This window comes from Simochromis diagramma, unplaced genomic scaffold (assembly GCF_900408965.1).
Source record: "Simochromis diagramma unplaced genomic scaffold, fSimDia1.1 OVJJ01000419.1, whole genome shotgun sequence".
NCBI lineage: Eukaryota > Metazoa > Chordata > Actinopteri > Cichliformes > Cichlidae > Simochromis > Simochromis diagramma.
In genome coordinates this window covers 1,081,964-1,093,074 of record NW_024387244.1, presented here as the reverse complement: position 1 = coordinate 1,093,074, position 11,111 = coordinate 1,081,964, and the positions used below count along the sequence as shown (strand labels likewise).

Genomic DNA, 11,111 nt, shown 5'->3' with positions numbered 1-11,111 from the left:
CTCTCTTGGCAACCTTAAATCTGCTTTCCACAGATCCACAAAGACCAGCACATATCGAACTGCTTGTGTGAACTTTAACCTACTACTGATACAGACTGGAAGGCCACAGTGACAACTAGTATTAACTACAGAAAAATAATACGTTTTATCCATATCCGGGGGCGATCGTGGCTCAAGAGTTTGGAGTTCGTCTTGCAATCGGAAGGTTGCCGGTTCGAGCCCCGGCTCGGACAGTCTCGGTCGTTGTGTCCTTGGGCAAGACGCTTCACCCGTTGCCTACTGGTGGTGGTCAGAGGGCCCGGTGGTGCCAATGTCTGGCAGCCTCGCCTCTGTCAGTGCGCCCCAGGGTGGCTGTGGCTACAATGTAGCTGCCATCACCAGTGTGTGTGTGTGTGGATGACTGAATGTAGTGTAAAGTGCTTTGGGGTCCTTAGGGACTAAGTAAAGCGCTATACAAATACAGGCCATTTACCATCTACTCTATCGCCAAGTCCTATGTCCCTCCCATGGCGGACTAGTGTAAGTGGATGTACAAATGGTACGTCTCGATGCATCTCATCTGTTCATCTGGACGTAGCGTTTTGTGGGAGAAACGTTTCGTCACTCATCCAGGTGACTTCTTCAGTGTCAGCTGACTGCAGGTTTCCCCATCTTATAAAGAGTAAATTTGCATAATGACTGAAACCAGCCCACTGAAGGAACAATGGGCTGGGAGGTTTATAAGATGAGTGACGAAACGTTTCTCCCACAAAACGCTACGTCCAGATGAACAGAATCAACTTTTGGAGAGGTAAAAATGGTACCTTTTGCTCTCACTCGACAAATACTCTGCAAACATCTTCACAGCCTGCAGCTCGGGGGGAGAGTTGGCCTTGATGTCATCCAGGACAACAGCATACTTCCTCTGCAATAACACAAAGTAAGAGGACGGGTCTCATCGACACTCCGTGACAGCGGTGGGTGCGCAGTGACAGAGCTCTGATGGAGACACTCACCTGAGCAATGTACGCTCTATACAAAAACATGTCCCTCTCGACCTCCTTTTCTGGTGACGACGGCTTCAAAGACAAAACACAGGCAGCATTTCAGCACCGAGAGAAGTTTGAGCTAACAGGTTTAGCACTGCTGCTCGCAAACGGGACGCTGGCTCACACAGAGCCGCGGGACAGCTTCGTTTAAACGCATTCAGGTGCTAACTGTTTGTCACCTACCTTCACTTTCTGCGCCTCGTTGATGCACTGCTGATAGCTGCCGATGTAATACGCATTTTTCACATCGAACAGCTCATCAACATCTCCCTGCTGCGCCGCCATGTTGACTACAGAACTTCCTGGACACGTAGCACATATACGTCACCTGCTTACGTTTTGCTCAGGATTCTGGGAGATGGAGTTCAACAACAAACTGCTGAGAGCATAGATTTATGATATATCTCTGTGATACATGCTGAAAATTTGCTGTCTTTAGTCAACTCTTTTTTTTAAATGCTCTGGTTATATATGTTTATATTTTTTTGAATCTTTACATTTCTATTTTGAGGCACTTTGTGATCGTCACTTTCTTACTTTGTTAGGAGTAGTACCCATTTATAGCACAGAAGAGCCCTTCCAGCTCTGCTCTCTCCTGTCTTGTCTTACTTCTCTCTTTCACCTTTTCTATCTCTTTGAAGAAGTGAGGCTCCATAAATATTAAAGAGGTAAGTATTACTTCTCAGTTGCAGTGAATTGATAGAAGAAAATAAACTGTAGAAAACTAAACAGAAGAAAGTAGAAGAGAAATAACAAGTTAACATAAACCAGTGACACACTCCGGGGCCTGATCAGCCCTGGCAGGGCCTCCTTGGATGAGGGTGTCTTGTGATAATGGCCAAAACACCCAATGAATCCAAGGTCCACTACTGACGATGTGTCCCAAATTTTAATATGATAATCTAGATCAGATCTCTAATCCCTAAACCTAACCAAGGAAGGTAAAAAATGGCAGATTAGCCTGGGTAAAAGACCGAAACACCCTGTGAAGCTGAGGCACACAACGATGTGTGCTGCTGGTAAAGTTTCTGGGCTGCCTTTCCTCATAACAGCCATCCCTCAAGACTTTCTCCATTTGAAGCAATGCATTACCAGGGATTGTAACATCTAGTCCTTTTACTGTACCCATTTATATGCGCCTTTACTTATGTTAATGTGATTTATTCTTGTGCATTTAGACAAAAGTGATTATTCTGCTTTAGTTCTGCTTGACGTATCTGCAGCCTCTGACACCAGTAATCATGGGAGGGGTTGGTATTTCTGGTTCAAATGGTTCTCATCATACTTACCTGTTTGTCCTCATCGGCCCCCCTCACACGTGGGGTTCCTCAGGGCTCAATCCTTGGTGCAGTTTTCTTTCCTGGGCATTCTGCTAAACAGCTTCAAAGGCACTTCCTAGAATTTCTTTGCTGATGACACACAGCTGTATTTTTCTGTCAAGACAAACAACCTCTCCTCAGTGAATGCTCCACTGAGATTAAAAACTTCTGTTGTGCTAAAACTGAGGTTTTTATTAGTTCGGGCCTGAAGACATCTCTAAGCAGGTCAGTTATTACACCAGCCTGCTCTCAGGCAACATCAAATCATGTATTAAGGCCGTTGGTATTATTTATGAACAGCAAGTTTGACTCTCAGAGCTCAGCCAGTCTTGTTTCTTTCATTTAAGAAACATCTCAAAAATCAAACCTTCGCTGAAACCCAACAGTTTGGCACTTTTAGTGCACACTTGCATTTTCTGCTCGGACGCCTCCCTTGACTGTGTTCATGGTCCAGAACGCAGCAGTGAGGCTCCTTACATGAAGGTGCTCGCACATCACCCCTATTCTTGCTTCCCGCCTCAGTTTCCAGTGATTTTCAGAATTTGTTTAAAGATTTCTGAAAATCAGCCCTACATAGCCAGGCTCCTGTCTATTAGGGGTGCAACGATACTCGTATCGATATTGAACCGTTTGATACAGTGCTTCCGGTTCAGTAAATGGTTAATGGTAAATGGCCTGCATTTGTACAGCGCTTTTCTAGTCCCTAAGGACCCCAAAGCGCTTCACACTACATTCAGTCATTCACCCATTCATGCACACATTCACACACTGGTGATGTCAAGCTACGTTGTAGCCACAGCCACCCTGGGGCGCACTGACAGAGGCGAGGCTGCCGGACACTGGCGCCACCGGGCCCTCTGACCACCACCAGGGCAACATGGGTTAGTATCTTGCCCAGGATATTTGGCATGCAGTCAGGAGGCAGCCTGGGATCGAACCACCGACCTTCTGATTAGTGGCTGACCTGCTCTGCCACCTGAGCTACAGCCACCCTACAGTACGCATATGTATTGAACAATACAAATTTTTAATTTATTTTATCAACTTTTCTTCTGACGATGCTGTCTGTGTTGAGCTCAGTGGATCTGTTCGACTACTCCGCCTATCCTCTCCTCTCCTCTCCTCTCCTCTCCCCTCCTCTCCTCTCCTCTCCTCTCTAATATATCATCACTTTGCATTTAGACAGGCAGCACCTCCTCCATCACCTGTCACACAATCTTTCTCTCCTGTGTGCTCCAGTGTGTCAGACATCATAAATACACAGCACTTACAGGTGCATTAAAGTGCCAGGCTTTCCCCGCTGTGTTCTCCACAGAGCATGGCTGCGATTAATCATCATTTGTCACTTATATGCGTGCACATGCAGTTGTACATGTACATTTTAGTCTGAATAATACCAGCGTAGCGTGTTCCTGACAGTGCTTACACATAGTTGAATGTCTGCTCATAGCTCATGTGCTAATAATGGGCTTCATGCACTTGCAGACTTGGTCCCGCACTGGTCCGTTTCAGCCTAGCGTGCACTCGGCTTCATGCCGACTAGCGCAGATTTTATTTCCTTTGCTTTCTAGATGTTTTCACCTGCTGAGTTTCGTATACCTGCTTATGTGTTGTTTTGTTTTGTTTTTTGTCAAGATACTAAAAACATTTGGAACTCCCACACAGCTCCCACACGCTGCCTATCCATCAGTGCCATGCTAATTTCATTTCAGAAACCGAAGCAGAGTTTCTGAAATTAAACCAGCGCAAACCAGCGCAAACCGCTCTGTTCACCACTTCCCAAAAATTGGCCTTTTTCTGCAGACAGATTCATCACATGTTTGACATTTCATAGCCTGAATTATATAAATAAGTGTCAAATAGATTATTAATGAGTTGTCATTAATTGAGTCCTTAATGTCAACCTCCAGCAGGCTTCAGATTTCTGCAGACTTTCTTCATATTTACTGAATCATCTTGCAGACGACTCTTTCATATCCCAGGATTTAGTGCGACCGTGAGTCTCTGTGACTCCGGACAGAAAAGCACAGCAGATCGTTCATTTGATTTGCAGATAAAACTGGGAGCTTTTAACAGCGTGCACCAGCAGCTACAGAGCGGGGTCATGCATCAGCTCTGTTTGGTGAGTGTCACGGCGTTCCCTCCGGTTGCCTGGAATGTGTCGTGCGGCCTTGACCGCAGCAGAGTTGCCGTGCCGCTGGCCAGCTTTTTTCTCTTCCCCTTGTTTTCCTCCAGACTGACACGGTGGACAGGCTGCCACTGTGCAGCAACACGCTGTCACTCGAGTTTTCACACTTGGCAGATGTCCTTCCTCTAACAAGGACACTTTACAAAAGTGTTTGAGGACTCAGCAGTCATGAGAAACCCCAGTTCATTCGGTCTGCTCATCACTTCGCACGCATTGTTTTTCAGAGCCATCTCTGCAGCACTTGCGTGCTTCATTTGTTCAGTGTAGTTAGGGGGGAATCTAAGATCCAGGCATTCTTTGGAGCAGTTTTGAGATGCAATTAGATCAGCTTCTTTACCCCAGTCTCTCTCTCTCTCTCTGTGGGAAACAAACACAGACACAGTCTGTGCTAAATGCGTCCAGAATAGTTTCCTTCTTTAGTCTTTGTCATCCTCTCTTTCAAAATCTCTTCCTCTCCATCCCTCTGTTGCACTCGCCCTTGGATATCTTCTTCTCTGTGTCTCACCACCCACCGTGTGCTGTTGGATTTTATAGCTACACATAGCAAAACTGGAGTTTAGAGCTGGACCTTTATAGGTTCTCACTGACATCTGGCAGTGATTATAGAGGCTGTTCTTACAGGAATAGCCAAGGTGAGTGAGTCAGAGACAGCATGCAGACACCGGCATGTCACGCTTCACCATCCTCTCCAAGACAAATTGTAGCATTACAAACAATATGAACATTAGTGTGTGATAATATTTTTTAAAGTGGATCCATCATGCTAAAGTTTGGCTGCATGGTTTTATTCTTGGACTAACCTTCGAATGACTTACAGCTCAAATTAAGACTTATTTATCTCTCGCGAGGCTTCAGTGGAGCCCATCAGTTCATGCGCTCCTTTTAAGCCAGTGGGAAGGAAAAACTCCCTTTTAACAGGAAGAAACCTCCAGCAGAACCAGGTTCAGGGAGGGGCGGGGCCATCTGCTGCGATTGGTTGGGGTGAGAGAAGGAAGACCAGAGTAGGCGGGGACTTGATCCAACCAGCCTTCTGATTCACAGATGATCCGCTCGTTCTGGCTGCGATCATTTACTGTGACTATAAAATGTGGGAAATTACAATAAATAAATAAATATGGAAAACTATCAACAGAAAACGTTATTAACTACTGAAGCATTTGAAAGCTAAAGTGGGTGTCTGCACAGGTGTGAGTGGAGTCATATCACAGGTTCTGTCCAAACTAACAATTCAACTAAAGTCGTTATTTCATTTCAACTCCATCGTTTATGTAATGAGGTCTCTCTGTGGTAGCTATAAAAGTTAATAGTGTCTTTATCTTTTTCAATATCTCGGTGCCACTTTGAAGTGTTCAATGTTCTTTTTCAATGACTTCTGTTCATTTTTAATACGCCTGGCCTTTGTGTAGAAGCTGTTTGATATGTTTACGGTGCTTGCATCATAAATTAATCTTAAATAAAAAGGAAGAAGTTAGATTTCCACACCGCTCTGGTGCGATTCTTCCTTTGGGGGTTTTGACGCACTTGTGTCTTTTTGTCAGTTGCATGGTTGCAATATGTGGCTTGCAAACAACAACTCTTTTCATTAAATCCTGGATACATTAAAGCAGCTACATGAGGCATTAGCACCAGAGCTGGGCTAAACGTTAGCAGCTGAGCTTGGGTATCTTTATGCTGCACACTTGCTTTCACTGCGAATCATTTTACACGTCTCAGACGTGACAACAATCAGTGATTATAATATGCAGACTGCATAAATAAACTATAAAAGTTCATCAAATGTAAAGTTATGGTAAGTCACCATATGACCTTTGCATTGTAGCAGTTAGCTTTCCTCTGTATTTGTTTAATGATGGTTTAGACCATCATGAGTAAATGGCTGTGATGCACTAACGAACGCCACCTGCAGTGCAGCTACGTAACGAACCATGACAGATACGCTCACGTCCACCTAGAACCACCTGAGGCAAAGACTCTGCAAGACCTCTGGCACCGCAGGAAAGAGTCCCATCTTTCTATTTGCAACGCATCAAACTTGTTCCTCTGTATGGCTGCATGACGCCAATAAGCTCGTATCCAGTGGGCTCACAACCATATAAAACAACATAACTTCCATGTCTGCTAAGTCCTTTGAACCTAGATTCTCTTTTTAATGAGTTAAAAGCGTCGTATAAAAGTCTTTAAGACAACAGCCTTGAGTTCCTGATTGCTTTATGGTCTCAATCATTAGTTTCAGGTCAGGTTAAATAGAATATTTACATCAGTTACTAACAAATTAGTAGGTCGTTTCACACGCATACATACACCAAAGTGTGCTCAGCTCGAGGACTGTAATTGGACTTCACACTGGCTACACGCGTCAGTGTTCACAGCAAGAATCAACTGTTTACTTACCATCGAACATATTTAATCCAGCCGGGTGTGCTGCTGATACATAATCAATGTTGCTCACTTAACCTCTGAATAAAGCTTTGTCTGATCAGAGTCAATTATCCCATTGAAGACACACACACACACGCACACATGCATTTTACTATTACAGTCCTTGTGCTGTCACAATATGGTCCATACTGCATTATGAACGACAGCCATATGTCTTCTAGCTGTTGGTTGGAGTATCTCAGCTCTTTGAGTGTGTATGTTGCTTTCTTTGCTCCTTCTACAGAAGATTCTTGTCCTGTGTTACGTCTAAAGGAGAAAAGTGCCTGGAGGTCAAAGTTTATAGAACAATGTCACAGTGTGGGTTTCACTACTGTTACCATAAATCATATTACAGAGACATATAGTATAATACTATGGCATTAAATCATTAGACACAAATGATAACCATGTGACCATCACAGGCTTTATGTTGCTGTTGCCTGTGGCAGAACTAATGAAGTAGACTGTATGACACTTATGAAACTGTATTTCTGGGTAGCAGTGTTACATGTTGTTCCTGCTATCGGACAGATCCATAGTGCTTTGTCATTTTTACCAGTTTGATGGACACAGTCCTCTGGTCTATATCATCTTAGAATCTTTGCTGTAACCTGCTTAAACCTGCTGGTCTGATTGCAAACAGCAAATATGAAACTTGAACCAGCTCCATCTACACTAGAAATGATACTTAATTGTGCAAAACTGCAGAAGTGGTTATATAATTGTCTACTTGTCATTAGGAACCAGGTAGATGAGGGTCAGTGTCATGCAGGACGTAAACACTTCACTTGCTCGGCTTTGTTTTTCTGAGGCAGGTGTAAAAATAGGACTAACGGATGAGTAAAAACTTGGTTATATAAACATAACAACTGTATAATACAAAAAAGAAACTGTTCAGTCCTCTTCCAGTTGAACGTTAGGTCTCAGTCAGCATAGCTGCTAATCTGTTAGTTAGGAAACATAATGCTGCTTCACATATGTAATGATAAGTTAATGATCATTTGTCAGTTAATCTGAGAACAAGTGTCGGCTTATTGGCTCCACTAACAGGCTACACCTCCTCCTAATAGGAGCGGCTGCCTTTTCTCTCCCCATGTCATGTTAAGTTTGACACATTACAATATGTGCTGGAATATAAAACACATACCCTGCCTTACCCATGTCTTATGTCAATGAAATAATAAATTTACTCAGCAGGAAGTGAAACCACAGGTTTATTTTTGCCTCCGAGGTCTCTGGTAGAACACGCTGAACAGATTCAGAGAGTTCCTCATGTTTTATTGTGCCGTTTATAGTATGTATGGCATGCAAACCTTTGTTTAAATAACCAAATCAAGTTGATAATCAGTCAAATTCTGTTCATCCCGAAGTTGTTTCCATTTTTCTGTGTTGAGTGCACCTTAAAACAATAATCATGATTGTGGCGTACTGACGCCAGCAGAGTCAAATCTTCAGAAATGGCTTTTCCATACCACACTAATGCACTTCTGCAGCTGTCAGTCACGATTTCTGTTCATTCGCTCAGCTGGAGATGCTGATGGGTTATCAGCGCTCGTCCAATCACGTTCTGGCATGCAAATTAGTTGTTTCACTAGACAGAGCCCTGTCTAATCGTGTGTCTTTAATCAAATCAAGTTGAAATGTTCAGCAGTTTAGGAACATTCACATGAAAGTTGAAAAACCCATCAGATGCTGTTTGGGTTTTTTTTAGGCTCACTTCCTACAGATGTATTTAGAATTACAGTATATGTTGTTTCCCTTGAAATAGGAAAATATTTCTGGTGTCCTTCTAAGCCCACATTTGACCTTTCATTTATGGGGCTGTTATTTAGTCGGGTCTTTAGGATTTTCTGTAAATTAAAAAGTGAAAGTTTTGTGTTCTACAGTATGCAAACAGCAGTTAAAAGCTTCTGGCCATAGGCTGTAGTGTAGGTGTGAAAACCAGCATAAAAGTACCAAATCAAATGCATGTTTGTAAAACATCTGACTGCCGTATCAGGAGTAGTGTAGTGGGAATTGTTCATGTGTGCATCAAGACACATATGTTCCTTCCCTTTGTGATTAATCATCCAGTTTTTTTCCATAAAGTCATTCATGCCGTGGTGAGCTTTCTGTTTAGTCACATACAAATTAGCAGTTGACTCATTTCCCAGCATCCACGGCTCGCCGTCGGCCTCAGCAGACCTCTGAGTAGGCAGGATATGAATGCATGCCTACAACATACCAACTGGAGAGATTAGAAGACGAGTCAGGGCGAGTCTGTCGCTGTCCGTAGAGAATAGGAGGAGAGAAGGAAGGAAGTGTGAGATGCACCAACAGTGCAGTGCTAGAAACAAATCAGTGACGTTAGTGGTGTTTGTCTTTATCTCCTTGTTGGCCCACAACATTTCAACACATCTTTGATATGACTCGACTTTCACATTACTGGTATTTCCTTTGTTGCTGCTTCACATTAAAGGCCAGCCACTCTTGAACTACCCAGAAGCTTCTAATGAGAACAATAGAGACTGCTAATAATATAAACGGTCACATTTGCTACACAGTCTCCACTGATTCACTGAGCTTGGCCAATATTTCTTACAAATACTTGTTACATTGTAAAGTTAGTGGGTACATGATGCATCTTAGATTAGAGATTAGAATACGCTGTTGACATGAAATTCACTGAAACGGTTTGAATCTTATCTGTCTGATAGAGTTTGTTCTTGTACGTGCGGAGTCTTCCTTACACATGGAAGCGAGTCCTGGAGTTCCACAGGGTTCTGTGCTGGGACCAGTACGTTTTACATTACACATGCTTCCTTTAAGCAATATGATTAGAAAACCCTACATATATTTTCATTGCTATGCAGATGATGCCCAGATAGAAATCAATTATTTAAACTACAGGCGTCTTAAAGACAAAGACCCGGACGTCTTGTCATTTTCTGACGTTATTATATTCGCCCTAAAAAAAGAAACATTGTATCTAACTACATACTTACTCTGGTTAGTGTTGCTGTGGCCTCCAGCAACACTGGGTGTCCTTCAGTGCAGACATTTAGCTACATTACTTCTAGGCTGGACTATTTTAATTAATCTCCTCTTTGCCTTACAGTATTAAGTGTCTTTAGGTGGCTGTTGTTGTGATTTTACGCGATATAATTGAATAACTGCATCGCTGTGTAAACTTCAGTTATGTGTAAAGTCCTTATTACTGTGGTCACTTTTAGATGGTATGAAAAACAAGAAAATGAAGCTCTGTGAGGTCCGTCTAACTTTGTGAAATGGTGTTTTGATCTAAGCTGATCCAGTTTAAGGACTCCAAGCAGTGGTTGCTTGATTTTCTACATCCATGGAAAACAAGATGAGCGCAAGATCAACTCACCACAAATATCAAAGACAGGAACAGGAAGTGTAAGCATGCAGAGTGTTCTTAACTAATCAAATCAGCTATACAGGTCAGGCTTTCTAAACAATGCAATAAGTGGAGTGTTTCCAGCTCCTTCTGTCTCTCTGGGCGATAATCTTTATCCCCACTGACAGCTGTCCCCTCTTCACCTTGTTAGGAACAAGCAATGACATGGATGGAGTGAGCGAGATGATTTTGTCTTTAGAGAGCCAAATAACCCGAATCAGGTGAGGAGGTGGGCTGGAAGTGTAATGAAAAGGATATTTGGTAATTTCACATTAAGGTCAAGCCAGTGGATTCTAACCTACTTAACGGCACGAGAAACTTCTACGAGATGGGGTTGCGTAAATGGTTAATCACAGATAAACAGGCTGTCTTTACTCGCATATATATATAGTGTAAAAATCTGGCCATCCCTTGGATTAGCCTTTGCAAATCCTATTTGGCCTCGGTGTGGAAAAAAGATGTAAAGAGCACAGAGGGAATGTGTTACAGAATCCAGTTTAAAGGTGACACTGAGACGGACGCAGTGACGTCAGACTCGCTGAGAGGAATCGAAGCCAGGCTGAAGCAAAGGAATGAAAGAGGTTTAGAGAGAGAGTGCAACCCTTATTGAACAGAGCCACGCATGAGCCAGCATCCTGACTCACTGGCCCAGTTTATCTCCTTATGCAACAGGCCACAGTCCATTCACCTTCTCTCATCACTCGCTTCCAGGAAGTGCAGGGGGAGGGAGAGTGAAGAGGGTAATAAGGGGGTCCTGCTAC

General features: G+C 43.2%; 1 protein-coding gene across 1 annotated transcript; it reads right to left on the bottom strand.

Moving 5' to 3' along the window:
* Window positions 1–760: 760 nt before the first annotated feature.
* cope (COPI coat complex subunit epsilon) lies at window positions 761–1,354 on the bottom strand. The gene is made up of 3 exons (XM_040053149.1): window positions 1,212–1,354; window positions 996–1,058; window positions 761–904 (listed from the first exon to the last, which is right to left on the bottom strand). The coding sequence occupies exons 1-3, from the start codon at window positions 1,311–1,313 to the stop codon at window positions 776–778; spliced, it is 294 nt and encodes a 97-aa protein (XP_039909083.1). The 5' UTR covers window positions 1,314–1,354; the 3' UTR covers window positions 761–775.
* Between the last annotated feature and the right edge of the window lie 9,757 nt (window positions 1,355–11,111).